The 26,891-nt window shown below is 37.9% G+C and overlaps 2 protein-coding genes across 2 annotated transcripts in view; one reads left to right on the top strand and one right to left on the bottom strand.

Moving 5' to 3' along the window:
• Positions 1 to 4,609, top strand: part of LOC143297422 (bombesin receptor-activated protein C6orf89 homolog) — a 6,551-nt gene extending 1,942 nt beyond the window's left edge. Inside the window, exons 3-6 of the mRNA XM_076609768.1 lie at positions 1,082 to 1,260; positions 1,930 to 2,062; positions 2,653 to 2,785; positions 3,448 to 4,609. Coding sequence (XP_076465883.1) covers positions 1,082 to 1,260; positions 1,930 to 2,062; positions 2,653 to 2,785; positions 3,448 to 3,542 — 540 coding nt within the window. The 3' untranslated portion in view covers positions 3,543 to 4,609. The remainder of the gene's footprint in view (positions 1 to 1,081; positions 1,261 to 1,929; positions 2,063 to 2,652; positions 2,786 to 3,447) is intronic.
• An 868-nt stretch (positions 4,610 to 5,477) lies between these two features.
• LOC143297301 (protein misato homolog 1-like) lies at positions 5,478 to 26,790 on the bottom strand. The gene is made up of 14 exons (XM_076609575.1): positions 26,625 to 26,790; positions 23,340 to 23,432; positions 21,608 to 21,720; positions 21,001 to 21,076; positions 19,284 to 19,365; positions 16,426 to 16,573; positions 15,989 to 16,103; positions 12,077 to 12,211; positions 11,394 to 11,546; positions 10,390 to 10,521; positions 9,383 to 9,564; positions 8,307 to 8,399; positions 6,952 to 7,067; positions 5,478 to 6,319 (listed from the first exon to the last, which is right to left on the bottom strand). Exons 1-14 carry the CDS (start codon positions 26,700 to 26,702, stop codon positions 6,120 to 6,122), a joined length of 1,716 nt encoding a protein of 571 aa, XP_076465690.1. The 5' UTR covers positions 26,703 to 26,790; the 3' UTR covers positions 5,478 to 6,119.
• Between the last annotated feature and the right edge of the window lie 101 nt (positions 26,791 to 26,891).

Below are 26,891 nucleotides of genomic sequence, written 5' to 3'. Positions count from 1 at the left end.
TATGCAATATGTGTGCTAAATTTGATAGCTATTACTGGCAGACAAGTTGTCCATATAAATTATTTGAATATCTGCTGTTCAAAAGAACAATCATATACAATATGTGTGCTAAATTTGATAGCTATTACTGGCATATTTCAAAAGTTAGAGCGAAGTGTTTGATCTACCCTGCTGATGACTTGGCAGAGAAGCTGAACAAAAGTAAAAGGGGTACATGGCTAAACAATAACAGTTCTGTAACTGCTTGACCAAGTACCACCAAATTTTACATGCTCATAGAAATACAATTTTGAAACAAGTTCCTGAAGTTGCAAGACAAGGGATGCAATATTGTACTTATAACTTTAAATTAAAAAGAAAAATAGTAAAATGCCAGCTTCTGTCTATGTTAAGGGTTATGGGCTGTCTGCTTGATTCAAATGTCCGTCACTTTGTCCAGACCGGTCGCTGATTTCATCTCCGTCACTTCCCCAAGATTTATCAGATGAATTAGAAGTCAGAAGTCAAATCATCATTACCCAATTTGAATTCCCTGCCAAGAGTCCATTATATTTTCAACGAGCACTTCCTGTGCATCAAGCGTTTGACGTTTTGCCCCATCAATGCAGAAAACTGGATAAAGAACCACACTAACCGTTCAAAATTATTTTGCAACATTTTGCTTGCCTGTGAGGAAGGAAGATAAGTACCAGTTACTTCCATTCCCCAGCAGCATAATTAATAGCAAGCTGACAAACTGGTTTAAGTGAATGGGTTTGTTCACTGACTGCTAGTCAGGCTCAGGCAGAGAATGCCAATTAGTGGGTTGAATGAGTTAATGTTTGTTCATTCATTCATTCCTCAGTTTAACATCTTTTTACTTAGAATTGATATTAAATGGGAAACGGGTGCAGTGTGTGGCTGTGATTTAGTCTTCACATGTTCAAATCATAAGCAATGTTTCTGATCATTTTGGTCAAATGTGATTTACTAGTTTAAAAGATGTACCTTTAATTCAAAGGTGTAGGTAAGGGAAAGGAATCCAATGAAATGTGAAAGTTGACAACTGACGTCAATTAAAATTCTCAGGATTTTGTTTCAGGGAAAAGGAAAGAATGTGAGTCTGGAAACCTTTCAGAACATTTTATCCAACAATCCATTCTCCCAGCTTCCAATGCTGGGAGTGAAAACCAACCTTGAGTGGGCTTCACAAGTGAGAGATTTGTTGGACTCTGATGTTGCCAAGAAACTTGCAGCCCAGCCAGACTTCTACTTCATCTGGTACGTACAAAGCCTGAACTGATTTTTGTGTGAAGTTGTATTCATAATTAGGAGATGTCATGACAGCTGAAGAGCTGCTGAGACTGGTTGCTTAAGTAGTGGTGACTTTGCTTTTTTTGACATTAGTGTACCGGATATTTGCTATGGTACAGAGAAAAATATTTAATTTTTCACAACAAAAATAATAACAAAAAAACAACTAAAAACATACCAACCCATCACACATTAAAGGTAGTTGCTGAGTTCTTGTCCATTCTGGATTCGGAAAAAAAAAGTGACCTCTTATTACACCACCACCCCCACTCAAAATTCTTAAAAAGTTCATGGCCAGTTTCTGGTTAATACCTACTTCCGGGAGGTTATCGGCTGTAGTTACTTTCGTTTTCTCCGCATAGAGTCTGCACTAGTTGGGTCATGGTTAAGTATGTGTAATTAAAAAGAAAGTTACTGGTATTTTTCTATTTCTTTTAACTCTGGGTACGCCAGAGACACAGGCACACACACACACACACACAGAGTGAAACAACATGGAATAACAAATTACTCTTGGGTTATTACCATACACAGTGGAATGCCTTTTATTCATCATTATTATTTTGCTGTTTTTTCAAGAAAGTATTTATATTTAATGTTTGCAGTGAGGCATTAAGTTAATATTTTACTGTGTAGGAAATCAAAACTGGTGTGGACCAGTCAGCTCATGAGGAAAGTGTTTCCGAAGCCTCTCTTACTGGAGACTATGGAAGTCGCCATTCGGAAGACCATCTTTATCAATGGGCCCAAAGTGGACAGTTTTCAACTGGTAAGGTTGTGCTATTTCAAACATGTTAATGTTATTTAATTTTAACTTGCATCTTTCTGGAAGTGTGTGCTGATTACAATTCTCAGATACCAAAATATGATGTTTCATGTGTTTTTTGTAGAAAATTTCTAAGTACTTTTCAGGGTCTCTTTGTGAACTTCTTCATAATTGAGCAGTTATATTATTTTGGGCTTAGGAAGTGAGAGCTGCTGCTAGGTTATCTAGGAAGTGAGAGTTGCTGCTAGGTTATCTAGGAAGTGAGAGTTGCTGCTAGGTTATCTTAGGTTGTCATGCCTGTTTTTATGGTTGATGTTGTATGTTATGTATCACCATTTTTTTGTTCAGATTCGTTGTGTTTTTTAATCCAATGGTGAAAAATTGTCAGAATGGTCAACACCAGGGGCATGTCCAAGGCTAGACTGTCCTTGTATCTAATAATCTCTTCCAGGTTTTTTTTAAAAGATATGATTGAAATTGATGGTGTTTCAGCCCAGATACGTTCCTGAGCAGTCGGCTGGGCTATGAACAACAATGATGATGATATGAATATGAATTATTATTATTACAAGAATGATTTCAATTTCTTTCAGCCCGCTAGTCCAATTGGCATCCACAGCTGGTACATACAAGGCACTGGATCAAGAAAAGTGGTGCTCACTCCAGCTGCCAGGTGTCAGAAGGAATGTGTGACCATCTCTGTCACACTCAATGCTGGAGATATGGGTGAGTATTTTGCTGATAATTTGAACTTTAAGATGTCTGTGAAAACTTTGCTAAAGTTGAATGTTGATAATAAGTCAACGTTTGCAATAAGTCCGTGTTTGTCCATCTGTCGAACAAGAGGAAATAGTAAGTCAGTGTAAGTAAATAGTACTTAAGATGGATATAGATGTTAACTTGCCTAACATTCTTAAACTGTCTTATTGAAAAGATATATTTTGTTGACACTGCACTTGTGCACATTACAGTATACACGAAACATTTATGCACAAACCAGATATTCTTAAAACCTTACTAACATAGTATAATATACTTCAAAAATCAAAGTACCGATTTATCATTGACTGAACAGTATAGGGTGAAACAATGTAAGAAGGAAACTTTTGTGATGTTAAGAATTAGGGCTGGGTTGTATGAGCGATCTTTACAGCGTTAAGTATGCTTAGTATTAAGAATGTTCCTAAGTATGAAAGTAGCATGGAGTTAGGAACATTCTTAATGCCAAGGAAACTTGGTGCTGCAAAGATCACTAATGCAGCACTTTACAGTTTCATTTTGATACTGGATTTGTCATTCACAGCTATGCACACCAATGTGTTAGAAAAAAAGAAAAAGAAAGAGCAATAGCAAGTCTGCAGGTGCATGCTGTGTGTCTTTTCTTTCAGTAACATACAACTGTGATGTCTACAAAGCGACTGTACATCCTGAGGGGGATGACCTCAGCATTGCTTTTCTGGGCCATTTCAACCCTGAGATGTGAGAGGAGAAACGCCATGGATGTAATGGAACTGGCTACATATATCTCTTTGCCTTTATTGTATTAATCCTTACCTAAACAGAACAAAAAGATTTGAAGTGTCCAAAATGATAGCTGGCTTGCTTTTAACTGGTGTAATATGGATAAAAAAAAAACATTTAACATTTCACAAAACATATTGTGAAAAAAAAATTGACTGTGCCTTTGTTTTTATGTATCCTGATCAGTTAATGATCTCAACTCCATTGATCTGAAAGAGGAAAATAGAATGGACTTGTTGATTTTTTTGTTGTTCTTGTTGATTTATAATCCAGAAATTCTATGTATTTTGATACAAGAAAATACTGAAGATGTGATTTTTTTAAACCTCATATATGTATTTTGACACGAGAAAACATTGCAGATGCATTTTTGAAATAAATTTAACAGATCTGCAAGAAATCAAATAACTCTATCCTCCCATTTCTCCCAACTTACAACAATAATATTTTATAGATAAGTAGTATGTAATAGCACAGGTTGTTATCACTTTAAAGTGGACAGACAAATTGAAGAAGCACAGGCTGTAATAGGGCAATAGTCAAGGTCTGACTTGTGCATTGGTTTATGCATAGCTCAGATTTCAACAACAACAAAAAATCCTCAAAGAAATATCCCCACTCCACCACCCCTCCCCCCACCTTTTTTATTTTATTTTTAAATTCCAGCTGGAATTTGCAAGTGGCCTTCTGGTGTGGCAGGGCAGGTGTTTACACAGATTTGATTACACATTCCAACACTTCTCAAAGTTTTTTTTCTATTTACACAGATTTGAGCTTTTTTGCTACTTCTTTTAGTAAGAGCTGGTTTTATTTGAACTCCTTTGCTACTTCAAATAGAGCTGATAATTGTTTTAACTTATTTGCTACTACTTCTAATAGAGCTGATAATTTTTTGAACTTCTTTGCTACTTCTTATAGTGAGAACTGATATTTTATTTGAACTCGTTTGCTACTTCTGAGAGTTGATATTTTACACATACTAACCATTCTTCTGGTGCCTTTTTACCTTTAATAAAACTTTAAAAAATATGTTTGGTGTCTGTCATAGTGTTTCAAATTGCTATTGTATATTTTGTATGTGAACAAATTTCCTTTTCCATAGTCTCACACATCTGGCTGGCGTGTACATATCTCTTGAGCAAAGAAAGCATACAAATGGTGATTTACAAAAGCAGGAAACACCAGACTCAAACTGCTTGCTGGTCAAGGACAAGAAAAACAAAAACAAAGGTCAATATTAATACCAATTCTGCTGGTAAGCCAGACCAATGTTTTCAACAGCAAAAAATGTTCTATTATTGTTCCTTAGCAAGTATAGGCTAATGTTGTGAAACGTAATAAAAATGGGACACTGTTAATCCCAGATCAGGCATTGCTGTTCTCGGCATGTTTTCTCATGCACTGTTCAAAAATCAGTCAACACCAGATTTCAAACAAAATGGGAGGGAGGAAGATTTTGCAGTTGCTGTCTTGTTCCAGTTGGAAAATGTCATACAGTACACTGCAGAGGGTTTTTGCTGTTAAAAAACCACAACCCCTCCCATATTGCTGCTTCCCCTCCCCCTACTCACCTTTTGTATGCCTGTGCCTGTAAATCAAAGCATTTACATGTTAACGCACACACCAAACATGATGCCAAATTTCTGGTTAAGAACTCCACAGAGTGATGCCCAGGAATAGCAATTTTCACGTAAATGGTGTGAAACAGCATTTTCTTGCATGAGTGTCCTTTTTTTTTTTTTTTTTCATAAATGAGTAACATTTCCTGATGAAAAAACATGGATCACTTTGAAGTCGTTCTGAAGTGGTGCCTAAAATTAGTGTGTTGTAAAGTCATAAGTGTGTTGTAAAGTCAAATGACACATTTGTCTCACTACACATTGGAAAAACAAGACTGAAAATTGTGCATTCATGCATGGGAATTTATTTGTATGACACTATACAAAAATGCTTTTCAAAGAAGTGTAAATATATCTGGAGAACATGTATTTTGTTCAGAACTGCAATTTAATTATGAAGCAGAGATTAGGTACAAAAGAGACAACTGTGTCAAATTTCTATTTCATGTTATATTGCTCAATGAAAAAAACTTTCAACAAAACAGCTTCATCATTAAAAAAAAAACAAACAAAAAAAACTCAAGGGCCTTGAATATGATGCCAAAAATCCAAGGAGCACATGAATCTTGGCTAGAGAATCTGCCTTTGTTTCAGTTAGTGAAAAAAAACAACAACCCAGAAAACACACACACACAAAAAGGCCAGCCCAAACCACACTGACACTTTTTCTCTCTGGCATCCACACTGACATACATTTTAAATTGATACTCTTTCTCACACATAAACACACAAAGCATAACCATCTTCTCAGAATTACATCAGACAGGACAACTAGTCTATTGAAGACCTGATTTTTACTTTCACGGCATATTCAACTTCAAGGCAGCTCTTTTGTAAAACCCAAGAACTGTCTTTGAAATTCACACGTAACTGATCACAGGTTGTAGGAAGTGCAGCAATCTTTTTATACAGACTGTGTGCTAAGACACACTGTAGCAGTCTGCTAAAGAGTGCAATATATCCAGAGTCTCTGAAAACTCCTCCTCTTCCAGCCCGGCTTCCAGGAAGTGATGATGGCGGCGGATGTTGAAGCGAGCTGCCTCGGCGTGAAGACTGGACACGTAATCTCCCACATCAGTGCTGCACTGCAGAGACGTCATCATGGGGACGGACTCCACCCCTGCATTATAGTGATGCCCAGATTAACAGGCATTAGACAGTTCAAAGAAAAGTGTGCACAGTCTCTCATATTTTCTTATTCTCCTATAGCACTACTTTGATACTTTTTTGGGGGGTGGGGCGGGGGTAGGGAGGGAAGGATAAGTCACGAAAAAAAAAAGGCCATGTCTGAATGGTGTTGCAAAAATTCATTGCACACCCACACTGCAGTAGATTCCAAAATAAGTGCAACTTGTTTCCACAACCTGCTACCACCCCACCCATCCCACATCCATCAGCCACCACCCCATTCCCACACTTCCACCCTGAAAAAAACAAAACAAAACTGATTTCAAATGCTCATGCCAAATTTGTTGAAAATATTAAGAAGAGTAAATTAAGTGCCCAAAGTTGAAATTCAGTCTAGTACGTTGAAATTGACAGTCTCCACCTGCAGAAATCAAATCCAAACCCTGCACACACCAGACAGTGATGCTTTTTAATTCAATACTTCCCACTTTAGAGATCAAACTGGCAACAATCCATCTCTACCTAAATATGGTTCAATATTAAGATTTCCTTTATTAGTTGAGAAAATGTGACAATAAACAACTATTGAAAACATACACACATATACTATGCACACACACTGACCTGATCTGGGTGGTCTTTGAGAAGCACTGAGAAATCCTGTCTGTGTGACAGAGGGGTGGAAGATGTGAGGAAAAGGTGTCCCCACTTTCACTGGGTCTCTCAACACACAACCAGCACTGAAACACACAATATCCAGCACTGAAGACAGAAACCCAAGGTCTGAAAAGAGGCCTCCCAAAACAATTCAGTTTCCAGAAAAGAGGACAGAATTGGCCCAACATGTAAAAGCCCATCTGTAGATACAAATGAACATGGGTGTTATATTTCAGGAACACAAGTACTTGTCTGAACTCATGACTAAATGGATCTATAATATCGACTTGTGGAGTCTTTTCCAACAGGGCCTGATTTTTCCATCAAATCAGGTTTTTGGTGAATCAAAAAAACAACAAAAAAACCAACAACCAAAAAAACAAAACAAAAACAAACAAACAAAACAAAACACACACACACACACACAAAATCCAAGGCAACACACCAAAACAAACACACACCATCCAAACCAGCCTGAAAGCATGCATAGGTACAAAACATTAATTTCCAGGTAATAGATTTTCCATATTTTTTCAAAAAGATAAAAAGCGCCAATGAAAAACATGCTCATGTCAATAGTATCATCAGTATGTTCTTGTTGCTAAAAGTCCAACCGACCACACAGGGCCATATCAGGACTGTCAAACCATACAAATGCTCAACTGTGTCAACACAAAACTGTCACATCTACAAAAACAAACAAACAAACAAAAAAACACCAAGACAAACTAAATGTAACAGTTCATGACAAAGTATCCCAACCATTTTGCTCCTTATGGCAAATAAGACTTGGCCATGCTGAGTACGCCAGCCCTTCCGGTTAATTTATCATCCCTAGATTACAAAAAATCGTAAAAAAGGAAAAAAAATCAATACTTCAAAGCCAAACAAAACAAAAAACAAAAAAAAGGCCATATAGGCAAATAACACTGCAGAATGGGCAGCTAGTGCCCATCGCAGTGGGTATCAGTATGTCGTCATCAAGGTAAAAGATCTCTAACAATTTATAAGTACCACATAAGCATGTCTAAACATACAAAGACAAGCATTTGAAAAAACATAACATTAATTTTGCAAGTAACAGACACACATTTTTTGTTTGTTTGTAAAAGGTAAAAAGTGCCAATGAAACGCATACTCATGTCAATATCATCATCAGTCTGTAGTCATCATGGTAAAAGATATCTTACAATATAAAATGTACCACATACGTATGTCTCAATATAAAAAGGACAAGCATCTGGAAACACTGCCCCCTCCCCCAACCTGCCCATCCCCCCCCCCAAAACCCACCTCACCGACACAAACACAAATTCACTCACTTCATTGAACGTGGATATGTTTCTGTCAGGTAGAGTTGCAGCACATCCTGAACACTACTGCAGGATGACAGGTGGCGGGGCGAGGAACTGGCCCTGAAAATGCACAACACCATCACTACAATGGGAACAGACTGTGGAGAGGAACTGGCCCTGAAATGTACACCACCATCACTACAATGGGAACAGACTGTGAGAGGAACTGGCCCTGAAATGTACACCACCATCACTACAATGGGAACAGACTGTGGAGAGGAACTGGCCCTGAAAAGCATAACACCATCACTACAATGGGAACAGACTGTGAGAGGAACTGGCCCTGAAATGTACACCACCATCACTACAATGGGAACAGACTGTGAGAGGAACTGGCCCTGAAAATGCATAACACCATAACACCATCACTACAATGGGAACAGACTGTGGAGAGGAACTGGCCCTGAAAATGCATAACACCATCACTACAATAGGAACACACTGTGGAGAGGAACTGGCCCTGAAAATGCATAACACCATAACACCATCACTACAATGGGAACAGACTGAGGAGAGGAACTGGCCCTGAAATGTACAACACCATCACTACAATGGGAACAGACTGTGGAGAGGAACTGGCCCTGAAAATGCATAACACCATCACTACAATGGGAACAGACTGTGGAGAGGAACTGGCCCTGAAAAGCAAAACACCATCACTACAATGGGAACAGACTGTGAGAGGAACTGGCCCTGAAATGGAAAACACCATCATGACAATGGGAACAGACTGTGGAGAGGAACTGGCCCTGAAATGCACAACACCATCACTACTATGGGAACGGAATGTGGATGAACATCATTTCAGAGTAAAATGTTGCATATACTAATACTTTTCTTTTCATCAGGTGTTATGAAATATTCATGACCAGCAGTAATAGATCATTCATACCCTCTCACATAAGAAAACGACCAATTTTCTGCATTGGTCTCCTCCAGCAGACAATAATGCATGAAAAACACAACCTGCTCATAAACTGTGAGGTTTCCACCAAACACACCCACTCACACTCACACATTTAATCCCCACATGCTGCACCCACCTTTTTATCTTGTTGGTGGGGATACCCCTGATGACACATGACTGAGCCATGGGACTGGACTGATACGACACATGGGGGGTGAGTGAGTGCCATAAGTGCTTCTCCCTCTCACTCATCAGGGTGTCCACCAATGTTTCCTCCTCCAGCATGGGAAAAGGAACACTGGTGTTCAAGGATGTGACCTGCAGCCATCCCAGAAAGACATTAATATGACGATGATGATGACACAATGATGATAATGACAAAAAGATAATGGTGGCAATATCCTTTGAAAAACCAATAAAAAGACATTTACTGGATGCAAAATCCTTTGTATACGGATAAAAGCAGTTACTGGATGCAATATCCTTTGTATAGGGCTAAAAGCAGTTATTGGATGCAGTATCATCCGTTGCACTGCATACTAACAGAAAGAAAGATACTGGGTGGAGTGTCCTTTGAATTTCATACTAATGAAAAGATATCAGGTGCAATATTCTTTGTACTGCATACTAACAAAAAGACACTGGATGCAATATCGTTTGCACACTTATAAAAAGACAGTTATTGGATGCGATATCCTTAGTATACTGTTAAACTATAAACAGTTACTGGATGCAATACCTTTTGTTCTGTATACTAACAGATATATATTGGAAGCAGTATCCTTTAAACTGTATTGGGCATGCATATACGTGTACAGGGGTGTGACTGTGAGTATGAGTGTATACTGGGGTGTTTAAGTGAACAAGTATCAACTCACGAATATCAATAGAAATCTATATGTATGAGAATGCATATGTGCAAACATGTTCACTGCAGCATGAGTGATCTTGTGTATGTGAACCTTGGATATACATCACCCAGGTTTTCTTTACTGATAACAATATATGGGGAATATAATAGCAGCAGGGATGATAAAAATCATCTTCTTCCCACTGAATATACACATCCCCACAAATACTTCCATGAATGTGTACACACATGCATTCTCTCTCTCTCTCTCATGAAACTTTAAAAACACCAACCTTTCTACCCAGATAGGTCAGGGCACTGGTGATGTCAGACAGACTCACAGGATTGGTTTCTTGTCTGAAAGGCAAGGTCATGGTGTCCAGCGAAGCCGCCAGCACAGCGCTTGTGTGGTATGCCAGATCACACTGGCATCGAAGAAAAGAAACCAGACTGGAATATGATGTATTTTTAAAGCTGATCAACAGGTAATGACACTTGTAATGCTGATGATTGGTAAATATTTGAAGGAGTTGCCTTGTTTAATTTACATGCACACTACAAATAAATTTATGTAATCATTTATATGAATAAACAACTCAATGAAAGAATGTAATTAATCTTTAGCTGATATTCAAAGCCTGTGGCAAAAACGTGTGTGTGTGTGTGTGTGTGTGTGTGCGCGCACATGCTTGTATGTGTGTGTATGTGTGTGTGTGTGTGTGTGTGTGTGCACGCCTGTAATTGTATCTGTGTGTCAATCTGTATGTGTGCGTGTGCGCACGTATGTGCGAGCGTGTGTGTAAGAGAGAGAGAGAGTGGAAGAGTGGAGAGAGGGAGAGAGTGTCACAACAAATAAAACTGCTAAGATTGTCAATGATGCACAATGGCTGAGTAATAGGTAGTAAAACAGTTTAGAATCAAATAATCAAGACATTTTGGAAAGTATGTACTCACACACACACACCCCTACACCTTTTTTTCTCCTCACACTCGCACCATTTGTATGACATGCATTCATTCTCTCTCTTATGCCAAAAGCACACCTGTACAGGTACATATAAATCAAGACACACCCACATGTCAAAAGTCAAATATGTTCAAGTTAAACGAGTTAATCAATTTTTCAGCTTTGAACAACCTGCCATGCTTGTACACTCACTAACATACATATATGCAGAAGAAATATTTGTTTACATGAACATTAAAATGCACATATAAAACAAAACTCTGAAACACTGGCACAGAAACATACTCGCAAGTCTGACAAAGATGTATAGGTATGGCTCATGCTACCTACATTGTACAGCAGATGAGGGAAGGTTCGAGGAGCACCCAGATTTTTCCACAACGATGATGCCAGAGACAGCGGGAGGTAGAGAGAGCTGCTGGGACCACAGTTCCCCAAACACAGAGCACTGTTCAGTATACGCGTGGCTCTCTGTAGCACTGTCTGTTACAAAGTGGAAATCACTGACTTTGAATTTCTTTGAATTTCTTATAGTACACTGATTGATAAACATGTGGTTCTCTGTATCAGTGTGTGTGTGTGTGTGTGTGTGTGTGTGTGTGTGTGTGTGTGTGTGTGTGTGTGTGTCTGTGTGTAAGTACACATGCATACATGCATGTCTGTATGTGTGTGATTCACAAACTCTTGAAGCAATTTCTATCTGTGAGCGTCTGTGTATAACTCTTGAAGTGGTTTCCATGTCTTGAAAAATAAAGTCTTCACACCTTTTCATGGCAAACATGTTGCTCTTATAAAAATGAACACAACAAAGAATTATGATATCATTATAATCATCATTAACATTATCAATATCACTGACAGAAACCTTTTAGAGGCTCTGTTAAAAATACCTGATCACAGAATACCAAGAAAATTAACATGATTTATTTAACCAACACAACCTCACCTAATCAGCTGTAGCCCTACAGGTAGTCCATAAAGCTTTACAAATACCAACACACAGAAGTTCTCACCTGATCGGGCACAACAGCTGGTGTTAACGGCACACTGAGAACTGGTTTTCCTGGAAACTCGTCCTTCAGGTAACTCAGCACTTTGCTGGCAGCACCACCAAAACTGTTGTGACCATCAAACAAGAGGTGAAATCCCTGCAACACACATGAAAGACACACACACACTCCCATGGATGTTGCACACCAGGACTCCATATATGACTTTCTTGTTCTCCTGTCAAACTAATAATTAATTTATACTGTGACATTTTGAAGTAAAAAACAAAACAAAAACAAACCAAACAAACTGTTTATCAGCTACCAGAAATATTGTGGGTTTCAAATAATGCCAGAAAACCCTGGAAGACACAGACACCTACATGCTGCACCAGTCTCTGTTGAAGTCTCTTGATACATTTTTGTCAGCCAGATGTGCCTGATGAAACCTTCCGACTCAATTGTCTCTAACCACTAAATCAAATGAATTATCATCTAATATATATATATATATATGATTACACTTTACATACTTCACATATGATGGAAAAATCCTACAGAATACAAAGTAAATAACACTGCTATTATATATCATGGTCCATATTTACTGATCAACTTAAAATAAAAATATAAATGAACTCAGGGGTGCAAGTGGAAAAAAGTAGCAAGACTGAAGTCCGGTCTAGGGGGTCTGGGGGAGTGCCGTAAGCTTCCCCAGCGGGGTCCGGGGCGGAGCCCCGGCCGCCAACGCATTTCGTGCATTTTCCTGCTCTCTCAGGGCCTCTCAGAGTGCCTTTCAAGAAGAAAATATTTATATTTTTGGCAAGGAAAATTTATGGATTTTAGGTAATGCTTTTAATGGACTAAGTTTTTAAAATCAGATTTTAAGTATTATTAACCTTATGACTCATATGAGAGAAAGAGATTGCAGTGAGTCCTGATGAAAGTAACAAGCATACCTTCAATAGTGGCATTTCCCGCCTTACACTGGTTATATTACAGCTTACTAACAGTATCTTGTCTGGCAAATTAACAGAAGGAAAGCTTGATAAAAACAGTAACGTTTGTATAGCATGCATAACTTTTCAATTATTAGTATCTGAACATGACATGCAGAATAAAAGTTGTTAGTCATTGGATAAATAAAACAAAACAAATTTGGTGTGCTTGTGAGTGTTTGAGAGGCTTCTTACCTGTCAAAAACGTGGAAATTCTAGAGGTGAAAACAGGTGGCTCAGAGTGGTGGACAGGAAAAAGTACTCCCAAGAGCTGCTTACAGTTTTAGCAATGTCAATCATGTTCCACAGAATCCCCAGAAAACATTTCAGCTGTGCAGTATGTAATAAAGTCATTCCATTTGACACAGGTGTCTACCAAGCAGGTAACCCAAGTAAGAATTGAAGTAGAGAACTTTCTTTTCACACCAAAGTCACTTACTGAAAGTATAAACAACACTAAAACAGTCACTGTCAACAGTATACCTATCATATAAAATTCGATGAACAATGAAAAAAAAATCAAAAGGTTTAGGAAATACAAATCAATTTGTAAGGAACTTCAGTTGTATCTGTGTGTGTGCCTCAAAGTTGATCAAGCCAACCTTTTATATACCTTTGTTTTAACTGGCAATTGAGATTATTTATTCAACTCTTGCTTTCTTTGAAAAGAACTGCCTGATGTCAGCTGACCCCCTTTTCTTCTGTGCTGTCAGAGAAGTGTTAGACATTCTTGGTCCATTAGTTTTGGGGAGACATGTGACAAAATGGTTTGGTCGCCAAACTCTTTCAACTCTTCCCATTCTTGTCCACATAATGCCTGGAACTGATCTGACCTCGCTGTCATTCTCAAAAATTCTGGGATGGAAAACCTTGTTCAAGTGATTTCTATTCAGCCCCTCTTCCCCATACTCCTCCAACCAATCATTCTGTATCTTGGGGTATATAGACATTAATGGTGTTTGAAGCACAGATGCTGCTGCATGGATTTGCCAAACTCCCATTTCTTTTCCTTGATGACACATGCTCGCCACTTCCTTCCGGAAAATGTCTTTGATTGTCAATGGAGATAAATCTTGCATCTCAAAAAAGTCAGAACTCATTGCATAAGCTTTAGACACAGAGAGACTGGTATAATGGTCCTCATGGGCTGCCATTTCAACAATAATTCTGGTTCGCAGTTCTTGGTGATGATCTTGAGTACCGTATGCAAGAACAGATACTGATCTTGGTAAACAGTTTCCATCTCCTGTTATTTCAACAGGTTCCAGATGATCTGGGGCATCCTCGGGGTAAAGATCCTTTGAGATTCTGTCAGCATGGTAAAGAGTACTATGGAACTCTGAATACAGTCCTATACTGCTGGATTTGTAGGCTTCATGTTTCTCTGCTTTTACAGCAAGTACCTTTAAGTCATAAAATGAATGAGTTGCAGCATTCTGAAGTCTTGTTTGTAATGTTGTAAAAAAGCTCTTCCTTGCATTCACATCTGAGGGTTGGGATGGTTGAGTTGAGGGTGTGGGGTTGGGTGGTTGACTTGGCGGTCTGGATCGTTGAGTTGAGGGTTTGGGATTGATTGGTTGACTTGGCGGTCTGGATGGTTGAGTTGAGGGTTTGGGATTGGGTGGTTGACTTGACGGTCTGGATGGCATACGCCCTGGGCGACATCCCACTTGATTTTGGCGCTTTTTTGTACTGTGGGCTCTTTGAACTTCTTTGGCATTACGAATTCTGTCTTCCAAGATATCCTTTTTCTTCGAACTCTGGAAAGCCAAGTAAGTAGTGTAGGAGTTTGTTGTCATGCGCATCTTGTGCTTGATCTTCAATGTACAGCTTTTCTCTTTCAAGCTTTTAAGGGCAGATTTTGTCAATGCAACTGCTTCATAATTTTCTGGTTCAATCTTTGCTCGGTCACGCTCAATGATATCGTCCATTATACTGAAAGTTCCTTCTATGAGGGGTCCAGTAAAAACAGATAAACATGCAGAGGCCAGTTTGGAGAGATAGGGGTACAAGGGCTCATTGCTGTCTTCCTTCTTAAGTTCACTAATCTTGCCCCACCAATCAGTGTCAATTCTTTCATTGTCTCTATATGATGGAAGGTAGCCATCAAGCTTGGTATCGTTTACGTATTGCCGAGCTTCTTTCTGCAGTTCCCCTAACTCATCTTGCTGAATGACATTAGGCAGTAGTTGTGGGATATACCACTCTGTGTTTACTTTACTCGAACGAAATAGGGGGTGAAACAGTAATGTCTCTCCTCCCCCTTTCATTTTTTGTCCGTCCCGGGGACGGACTGCTTCTATGATTTTCCGTCCTAGGCGATTTTTTTCTCTCGGTAAAATACAGAGTTTCAGGGCTAAGTAACAGTGTGTGTGTGTGTGTGTGTGTGTGTGTGTGTGTGTGTGTGTGTGTGTGTGTGTGTGTGTGTGTGTGTGTGTGTGTGTGCCTCTCTCTCTCTCTCTCTCTCACACACACACACACACACACACACACATTCTCTCTGTTCTCGCTTTCCAACGAACAGTCCCATCCGGATTCCAGCGGCAAAAATGGGAGTCGTACACAGCGCGCGCGGCCAGACACAGCTGGCGCTGGCTTCAGTTTAGCTAAGCACTGGTCAACCAGTCAAGAGAGTTCCATCTTCCGGTGAATAGTTCAGTATTCAAGTTCCGACCAAAACTTTCCCCGACCAAAAGCATAGGGACAACAACAACAAAAAAACAAACAAACAAAAATCGAAATTTCATCAAGACGGAAATCCGTATGAGACGGAACCACTTGCACCCCTGTGAACTGTACCTATTTTTTCATGATCAAATATTGTGTTTTACTGTTTCATTTATCTTTTTCTCTATTTATCTATTCATTAAGAAATAACTGATTCCTTTATTATTCTAATCAATTTTCTGTTGGGCTGTATTTATTCATACTGATTTACCTGCATCAAATCACAATCTTCTGTGAAGAATCGAACCCGGTCTTCCCATTCATCCCAGGCATCATCACAGAGAGTCTGCTGTCCAAGTCCGAAGACATCAAATGGGTGGTCTTCACTGTAAAAAAAAAAAAAAAATGCTGTTATTAATGTTATACAACAGCAGGCACTAAGATTCATAATATATATAGGCCTGTGAATGAGATCAGAAAACAAATTCAATTAATACACATTTGTCTGGAGATTTGTATGTGTGTGCACATCCATACATACACAGCATGAAATACCAACAGAGAAAAAGAATGTACACAAAACACATGAATTAATCCACAAAAGTTATACCAATGTCCTTGGACAATCAGTCCATGACTTTGTTAAAGCCAAATCAAATCATTCAATCATATACTGCCCAATACTCTTGTTGTGACTAAAATACCTACTTGTCTAAAATGAAGTCCTGAACAATCTGTACAGAACGAGGGTGCAAGTGGACACTCAGGTAGTCAGACCACACCTTGACATGCTCGTCCAGGTTGTAATAGTGCTTTCCAAACACCACCTGATCTGCTGGGTTGCCCTCACCCTGATCTGAACAAAGTCATTACATAACAGAAAAAATCTTTACACACCGACACAGGCTTGACAATTACTTACCAAATTTTTAAACAAATAAATATTTTATGTCACTGATCCACATGTCAGAAAATTGCCATAGAAGTGAAAATGACAACAAATATACTACACACACACAGATAATATAAATCTCTCTCTCTATATATATATCTGTATATCTATCTATCTATCTATGTATCTGCATTCATACATATTTTTAAAAATCAAGAATTGTGTCTCCTGATACAGCCAAACACAAAAAAAGAAAGAAAAAAAACTGACTTCTTGCAATCTGTTCCAAACATTCTCACCAGCAATCCACTCCATTTCTCAGCCAGCTCAAACCAACAAATAACAAGAGGGGAAAGGCCTTCAAGACTCACTTGTGATACACTTAAAAAAAAAAAAAAAAAAAAATCTAATCGTTAAAATGTGTTCTGTATTTGTTATTATAAAGCTTCGGGTTAAAAAAAAAAAAAAGAAGAAAAAAAAAAGTCCTCACGGCAGATTCGAACCCTGCGTGTTTGGGTGAGAAGAAACTGTCTTACCCATTACACTATTGTGGCGCCTTAACTGACGTTCAAAATATAATATTTAAACATGCTTTTTTAAAGGGCGATAAATCGATTGTGGTATTCACTGGTATTCGCAGTGAGAACGCTGTCTTCTGGTGTATCTTGGGCATTCAAAAAATATTTAAGGGCAATTAAAAATTCTTTTAAAGTCTGCGGTAAAGGAGACGTGGCTATCGTCGCAATCACACTGCAACATTTAGCCATTTTCTCTAGATCTAGATAGATGTACAAGTTTAGTTACACCCGGTTGACACGGTTGATTCAATTTCTCTTTTATGTTCATTCTAGTTTTATAGTTTTAAAGTTGAGATGAAAATTGAATATTTTGTTAAACTTATAACATGCAGAGCCAAGTACAAGTACTTCTAAACGTCGTATGAAGTGAAAAGAACTTTATTTTGAGCAAAGTCAAGACTGGAAATTTTTACGTTTCATCAATTCAAGGGTATTAACTCTCATGGTTTATTATTTTTAACTGTGAATTCCGACTGATTCTGTGGATATTTTTATGGCAGTTTGGGGCATAATCTAGTAAGTGATGAGACCTTCACAAATCTTTCTTTGAATAAATATTTAACGGTCTCCTTCTCCAACTTTCCATCACATGTTATCGTGTATTGTCGATTGAATATAGGATTGAACGGGCAGGTCAACAACTTGAAACAAAATGGCGTCGTTCACATTCGCAAACAATATGAGCATGCGCTTTGAATATGTATAAATATGTGTACGCAACTGATTTTTGCCCATGACCTTAAGGGCTCAGTCAATAGATCTATAAAGTCCACTAGTCATTATTGACTTTAGTATTTTCCGAAAAAGACCACTTGGGTGAATGAACATAGTGAAAACCCTGTACACTGAGAGAAAAACACACAAGTTTTTTATGTACTGAGTATATTTCAAAATGTAATGTTTAAGATGAGAAAGATCAGTTTAAAGCAAATTAAGGCCCCTAGCATTAATTACAGATTAATTTCCCTTTTTTACTATCTACACCAAAGACATGCAAAATAAATATAACTTCCATGCTTAGCAAAAGAAGTTCCTGTTTGAACAAAAATTGATAAAAATGACTGTTCTAGTTGTTGTGTCAGAATATCAGGTCAAAGTGCCAGGTTTAGAGAATTTAAAAAAAAAAAAAATATATATATAACAGTAAATTCAGTTTGCATATAATTTGGCTTCTTTTTAAATTTTTTGTGCCCATCCCAGAGCTGCAATATTGTTTTAAACAAGATGACTGGATAGAACTGAATTTGTCCTATTTTTATGCCAAATTTGGTGTCAACTGACAAAGTACTTGCTGAGAAAATGGCAATGTTAAAGTTTACCATGGACACACACACACACAGACAACCAAACACTGGGGTAAAACACAGACTCACTTTGTTTACACAAGTGAGTCAAAAATGAAAAGGAACCCTGAAAAGAAATATTTTGAGTTTGAATTGAACACGAGAAGGGTCAAAATTAAAATCAAATAAGCACAAATGGTGCTCAGCTTTTCCCTATGTGCCTCACAACGGAAGTATCTGTGTTTCCAAAAAAAGCAAGTGATAGCCATTTCATCCAATGGGAATTCATCAGGCATGCGACCCCTGGTTGCCAAATGCAGAATTTGTTTTTCTAACACAAGCAATAAGCAGATACCCCCAAACTAGGGAACAATATTCCATGTACAAGACTCAGAGAAACACTAAGTTTATGGGGTCTGCTCTTTGTTCAGCATAAAACAACTGATGGTAGAAAATCAGAAAATGCATATGTGATACGAAATTCACCTGCTGAGGAAGCTATATCAACTGAGCAGCACACTCATCACTATTTTCTTGTTTTTTTTTTTTCTGTCAAAACAAGGTTCTGACAATACAAACATGGTTTAGTATGAATAAAAACAACAACAAACTGATGGCAACAAAATGTTCCTTGTCAAAATAATACATCCCATTACAGTAAACACATTGCCATAGCAACTGTGAGCAATTTAAACTTTACCAGCCCAGTGTAATACTAGAAAACTAGCACCAACTGAAAGGAAAGCTTACTGTCTTTCTCAGTTTCTGGTATTTACTGTCGCACATACACTCTGTGGTTATTCACAAACATACCTGGTTTTTCTTCATAGTCTCCAGTGCCACACCAGTCTCCATTTCCAGTGTCTCCTTTGATGTCATCAACTTCTTGACTTGTCTGACAGAAAATACAAACACAGCACGAATATGTGTTCACATCCTTACACACATGTACATTTCGCCAGACCGTTCCATCTACAATGCACTTAACACCTTACATGACACTTGTACTATGTAACACGCACAAAAACACATGCATATGTGGAGGGGGAGGTAGATGCTTTCACTGAGCACATTTCAGAATAAGAAAGTGCTGTGCTTTACAGAAAAGGACAGTGCCTGCATTACTTGTAGCATCACTGTTTCTAAAGAATCAAACACATATATACACACATAAACTTAACTGTCACCTGATGTGAGCATGATTATGCAACAGCCTATCTTTCCTTAACTTATTCTATACTGGACGGTTGGTATTTTCACTACACTCTCCATAGTGGCAGTTTGAATAGGTTAGAAGAAAAGTTATAGAATAAGAATGCAAGCCCATACAGATTTGAAATTTTGTGGTAATATGTATTGTACTGTGTTGTATTATATTGTACTGTATTGTGTTGCATTGCATTGCCTTGCCTTGTCTTGTCTTGTCTTGTATTGTCTTGTCCTGTCCTGTACTGTACCGTACTGTATTACTCTTTTGTCACACCAGATTTCTCTGTGTGGAATTCAGGCTGTTCTCCTCGGGGACAGCACATCACTACAATAAGAGCAACCTATTTTAATTATATTTTTTCTGCCTGCAAGTGTACTTGTTTTTCCTATGAAAGTGGGTTTTCTTTTTTTACAGGATTTTGCCAGGGACAACCCTTTTGTTATTGTGGGTTCTTTTACATGCAGTAAGTGCATGCTGTAAACAGTCTCATCTGAATTAATAGAGTCCAGACCACCACTCAAGGTATAGTGAAGGGTGAGGAAATACTAGCAAGTGTGGGATTCAAACCAGTGAGCTCAGATTCTCTCACTTCCTAGGTGGATGCATTACCACCAGGCCAACACTCCATGTATGTATTATAGAGTGGACTAACAAATGACAAAGTTTGAAAGCACTCCATTCATAATTGACTGATTTATCACATGTTGAAAAATCATTACCAAAAGCTTTGTCAGCTTAATCTTTGACACAGTCACATGTCTCACTGTCATCATCAACACTTTTGGCACTTTCATCTTTAAGATCACTGCCATAGGGCAACTTATACCTTTCTAAAGATTCGTCATCTTCGTCTTCGATGTCAGAGCCAGCAGTCGTAACAGTGTTTATCATATCCTGCAGGGAAACATGAGTATTTCACATTCTGTTTTGAGCCTCAGTACTTGATGGAGATGCCATCTTGTCAAGTTAGTGAGAAGGCAAAGCTGGGCTGTGTTAGGGGCTGAACTCACCAAGCACATACTACTTGAACAAAGGCTTTCAAGGCCAACCTAAAGGTACATATGCACTTGCTGGTGTACACTTGTAGAACAAAGCTGCACTGCTTTGTTTCACACATATCCTTTGATTCATGGATCATGAATTCCCAAATCTGAGGTACACTATAGCACACTTCAGTAAGAAAGCGCACACGAGGTACACTACAATGTATTACATTATAAAAAGACTTAATGCCAAGAAAACACATTGTGGTAATCATCTTTCTCGATTGAAAATTTAACTTCAGATACATGCAAACACTTCTCCTCAACCTGTGCTTACCTCTGCTTTGTCCAAATCCTGCAAAAACTGGTTCCTGGGACCAGGGTCGGATTTGTGAAGAGTTACATCCCCTGACCTGTTACATAAAATCGGTATTGCCCATTGATAGGGAAAGACAGCACACACACTCACACAGAGAACAACAGGTTACACATACTATTTTTTTTCACATTCGTTTATTCATTCATAGTCTGTACATCTAAGATGATGATGTTCGACTGAATATTTTTTTCACCTTCTTCTTCTTATTTTCATAACAAATATACGGAAAGTGCTGTTAAAAAACATCAGATCTTGGTAATGTAGTATACTTTCCCAGCACTTACAGTTACATCTCTTCAAGGCCAGTAAGTTAATCATATCTTGACTAAAATCTTAATAATCATTTTAAAACTGGTGAGCCAGTAGTAGTCACATTTAATGTGCTGACTAGAATGAAAGGTCATGCTGGTTCACAAATAAAATATAAACTGTGAGCTGAAAATACTCCTTCTTCATGTTCATCTCCTTAACCATGTGCAATGATTCACCCAACGAGACTGCAATACAAACAAAAATTATTTCTCATTTCAAGTCATCAACAGAAGCAAATACTATTTCTCATTACCATTTCACTTCTTCCTCCTTGTCATCAGTGTACAATGTGCCATCCTTCCGCAGTGAATTCAGACTGCCTTTCAGATCAAGTGCCACAAGTCGTGGAGTGAATGTTACATCACCCTTTGAAAAAAAAGTGCACACACTAGATTTTTAACTAAATAAAAAATACAAAAATATCATTAAAACAAAAATGTACTCTACTATGTTCATATGGCCAGAAGTAACAACAACAAATGCTCTGAATTTCCTAAACCTGTCGAGAAGATGTGGTTTTAATAAACTCAATATGACTGAAAAATAAAAGTTACGCTTATGCAACAACAACAACAACAACAAAAAGATAATGATTTATATGAATCTGGTTTTTTGCTTTTTAAAATGAGATCATCAATAGGTTGGTGGTAAAGTTATAATGCTGTTTGACACATTTAGTGTTGTACTATTACTAAATTATACAATTTCAAGTTATAAAACATTAAATACTTGTCACAAAAAATGTGCGAAAGTTCATCAACTTCAGAATAGTCAAGCAAATGTGAACATTCAACTGGCATTTTGTAGATCTTATAAGATCTCAATCTTTGAAGAAGAAAAAGGATGAGTAAACTCCAAACAATTTGAAAATCTAAAAATGTTACATAAGAAGCCTTTACAAGCAACGTATTGACACAAAATTACTGCATTCCTTTCTTTTCTGCATCTCTTATAGTCAAACAAATACTTATATACAATATATTTATAACACAAATAAAACAGAACACTAGTCTTCTGCCTCCTATTTCCTTCCAACAGCACATTTCGAATATCTGTAAAGTTGCCTATTTGGAACTGCGTAGAATCAGCTCTATCCGCCACTATCTCTCAACCGATGCAACCAAGACACTTGTATGCTCTCTGGTTCTCTCAAGATTGGATTACTGCAACTCTCTTTTGGCCGGCCTTCCCAAATATCTGTTAGACAGACTCCAATGAATTCAGAATAACGCTGCCAGACTCATTTGCAGAGCTTCTAAATTTGACCATGTTTCTCCTCTCCTTCAGTCTCTCCACTGGTTGCCTGTTTCTGATCAAATAGACTATAAGCTATCCACTCTGACCTTTTCTGCAGTCAATGGATCTGGCCCCAAGTATCTTTCTGAACTCATTCATATCTATAACCCGTCTCGCCAGCTCCGTTCTTCCTCTGATACTCGACTTCTCAGGATACCTCACGTCAGAAGTAAGACCTATGGACACAGATCGTTTTCTTTTCAATCTCCAAAGACGTGGAACAAGCTCCCTGATAACCTCCGTCATTCTGATTCCCTTGCATCTTTTAAATCTCATCTCAAAACTCACCTTTTCCCTCAGCAATAAGTTCAATTGTGGCAGGTCCACTTCCTTTTCGTTAGGTGTGCTTGACTATGTGTGTATACATATGTATGTGTACATAACTACGTGCATGTATATGAATGTGTATTGTGTGTGCGTGTGTTTATGTAAGTTTGTGCCTGCCTATGTGTGCGTATGTGTTAGGGTAGCTGTTAGATACACATGTATGTTAAAATGTATGTATGCAGTGTGTGTGTGTGTGTGTGTGTGTGTGTGTGTGGTCACATTTTGGTGTGTATGTAACATAGATATAATGTTTTATGTTAACAAAAGCGTTTTTGTAAAGCACCTAGAGCAGATTTCTGGATAGTGTGCTATATAAGTATCCATTATTATTATTATTCATTTATCTAATCAAAATTACCTACCTTGAGGGTCTGGCCTTCTCTGAACAAGACATCATGGTTAATTTCTTTGGGGAAGGTCTGCAGTATCTTGGGGTCATAAACAAATGATGCTTCCTGCTCAAATAAAAACAACAACAACGTTGTAGTAAAAAGACAACTGGAGCAAAGGATTTCCTTTAACACTCAAAAATCAATGCACAGCAAAGGTTATTTTTAAAGTAACTCAATATCAACTTCACGTCAAGAGTATTGCCATATACTGGCATTTGCATTAACTGAATTTGTTTGCAATTCATTTGAATACAACTGTTACAAGAAACAGAAAGATTATCATTATTATCATTATTTTGAGGATTTGCTCCTAATCTTGAAAATAAACCCTAGGCATTTACAAATGGAACCCCCACCCCCACACACAATACATACATGTACATGTGCACGCACACACACAAGTCAAAGCACACTATCATAAATTGTATTAGTAGACAATCAAAAATTCAACCAACAAATTCTGAAACTATCAAAACTCACTCACTCACTAATTGTCATTTTAGCTCATACTGGAAAGGGATGAGCTGCTAAAAATTATTCAGGAGGGGAAAAGGTGGGTCTTTAGACTGGATTTGAAAGATTGCAGCAAGATGATCAGAAAGATACTGTGGACCAAAAGCCTCAATGGACTTGAAACAAAGAGAGATGACTTTGCAAATAATTCTTTATTGTACTGGGAGTGTAAAGCATGAAGGAGAGGACAGGCATGAACAAATTTAGAGGAACGAAAGACAAAACGAGCAGCATAATTCTTGACTTTCTGAAGCCCAGCAATGAGGTAGCTGGGTGAACTGACAAGTAGAGAATTACAATAATCCAGGCGGGACAATACAAAGACACAGAGGAGAGTTTTGGTTGCATTTTATCAAAGCAAGAACTGAAGTGCAACAGCAGATGAGATCTATACAGAATTTTAAACTAAATTAAAGGATGACCTGTTAATTTCCAATGACTTTGACATCATGATGAAAGAAACAAATAATAAATCTTAAACAGAAGCTTTTACAGTTAAAAAAATCTTAATATTCAAAGAGAAAAGAGAAATATCCTAAGAGGAATGAAGAAAATAAAACAACCAAAAACAATGTTACAATTTTCCAGCACAAAAAGTAACAAAACAAACAGCAAATTAAACTGATTTCAAGTCACCAATATTTCACAAATGAAATTTCTGTGAAGCTCGATGTGAAGAAAAACAACTGATCAAAATGTTAGTTTAAATGGAATAGTCAGTTTCCTCATATTTTCTAAAGGAAACTTTTTATCTTATTTTATTGTATGAAAAGAGATTTGTTTGGACCTAAAGCGGAAACTGTCACACATATTGAGAGATGGAGAAACTTGTACACTCTCTTCAAGTCTCAAAGAACTTTTATTTCTGCCAAAGTTCTGTAAAAAAAAAAAAAAAAAAAAAAAGAAGCAAAAACTGCTTCATGGCAGAATAAAAACCAATAAGACATGAAGCAAAATAAAGCTGAACGCTTGTCTACGGACAGCCAGTTGGCAAGCCAATGGTCAATAATTGTGTGGCAAACAAAATGCATGATCATCACCCGTGAACACACATGTATATGTGCAACACACACACACACACTGCATGTCAGAGAGAGATAGGGAGGGGGTCGGAGAAAAGGTGAGATGGGGTGGGGGAAAGACACTGACACTGATAAAAAAAAAGAAGACAAGTTTATATGTTCACTTTATTCAATTATCTAACTGGGTACCGTTTGTTTATTCTCTCTGTCTCTCATCACTATTCTTTTACCAATATATTTTCTTCACACACCTTTACCTCTGGGTATGTGATTGTTATCTCATAATTCTTTCAGTTCACAAAATAATTTGAATTTTTAAAGGAATGTGCTGATCTGGGTTTTTTCTGGCTACTATTCACACTGGTCCAGAATCTCAGAAACCGTTGACATTATTTGACTGTCAGTTGTTCTCTTAAATGGCTTTGGGAACAGGAGCTGCAAGAGGCAAATGGGATGGAGCTGCTATGGTTTAGTGTTTTGTGAAAGGCTGACCATGGTTTTTGAACCAATAAACGGCTGCCTTAGTGTTTAGGATGTTGTATTGCTTGAATGTATTGCAAAACTGCCGAAGCCTCTTTGTGTGTATGCAAAAGATCACATACATATTGATATTCTGTAATCCATGTTAACATTCAGTGGATAATGGAAACAAGAACATACCCAGTATTCACAACCCTGAAACCTGAGTATGGCAGCGCACAAGTACAAGGTGGGGCTAAAAACTGTCATACATATGGAAAAGCCTACTTGTATTCATATAAGTCAAAGTGGGAGTTTGCAGCCCACAAGTGTGGAAGAAGAAGAAGAAAAAGAAGAAGAGGAAGATGCTATGCGAGGTTTACATACTTTAAATATCAAAGCATTTTAATTATGTCTCATATATGTTATGTCTCATATATATTATGTCTCATGTGGAGTGATGGCCTAGAGGTAACGCGTCCGCCTAGGAAGCGAGAGAATCTGAGCGCGCTGGTTCAAATCATGGATCAGCCGCCGATATTTTCTCCCTCTCCACTAGACCTTGAGTGGTGGTCTGGGCGCTAGTCATTTGGATGAGACGATAAACTGAGGTCCCGTGTGCAACATGCACTTAGCACACGTAAAAAAGAACCCACGGCAACAAAAGGGTTGTTCCTGGCAAAATTCTGAAGAAAAATCCACTTTGATAGGAAAAACAAATAAAACTACACGCAGGAAAAAATACAAAAAAATGGGTGGTGCTGTAGTATAGCAACATGCTCTCCCTGTGGAGAGTAGCCCGAATTTCACACAGAGAAACCCTATGTGATACGAAGAAATACAAATAGAAATATATTCATATCAAATTACTCATTTACTGTGAGACTATAATCATTGGGTGTGTATGACTGTGCTTGTTGTATGCGATATTCATATTAACTTAGCATTCAAACATTTTATGTCTTTCGTGTGATTGACTGTGAATATAGTGATTCTTCTGTATTGTTTGTGTGAAACAAAAGTTGATTTCACTTCTTGATATTGAAGTATTCTGTAGTCTATAAAAGAAGAAGACAATATTTTATCACATCCCAGTCAACATACCATGTCTCAAATTTTCAAGAGATGTGTTAGCATTTGCACACATCTAGATCATCTACAGACTCACAGCAAGAAGCAAGGACTTATCATCACTTTTCAAGCTGAATCGATGTGGTGGTTAAACTACTGGTACTACCACAACTACAACTGAGGCATTTACCTGAATATTCCACCAGTGAGCTCCAGTAAAATTTGCGTAATGACCTAACTGCAAGGTTATAATTTCTCTTCCCGACATGATGATTTTAAAAACAAATCCTGCAAATCTAGGTTTTATTTTTCTTCCGTTCACGCAGTTGTCAACATTAACATGCGTGCGACTCCATTTTGATGATACTGCTAAACATTGTTGCAATCAGTTTTCTAATTGGATATTGCTTCAGCATTTTAACCAATCATATATGTCGATCAATACACATGAACTTTA

Source organism: Babylonia areolata, chromosome 22 (genome assembly GCF_041734735.1).
Source record: "Babylonia areolata isolate BAREFJ2019XMU chromosome 22, ASM4173473v1, whole genome shotgun sequence".
Lineage (NCBI taxonomy): Eukaryota > Metazoa > Mollusca > Gastropoda > Neogastropoda > Buccinidae > Babylonia > Babylonia areolata.
This window is presented reverse-complemented; position numbering and strand designations above follow the sequence as displayed.

Excerpts from the sequence above, each read along its gene's own strand:
- LOC143297301 (XM_076609575.1), bottom strand. The coding sequence starts at position 26,702 with ATGTCGGGAAGAGAAATTATAACCTTGCAGTTAGGTCATTACGCAAAT. Across the intron at positions 16,574-19,283 it reads AGACTATGAAGAAAAACCAG|ATCAGGGTGAGGGCAACCCA; the intron begins GTATGTTTGTGA and ends GACTTTGTTCAG. Across the intron at positions 12,212-15,988 it reads AAGATTGTGATTTGATGCAG|GGATTTCACCTCTTGTTTGA; the intron begins GTAAATCAGTAT and ends TGTGTGTTGCAG.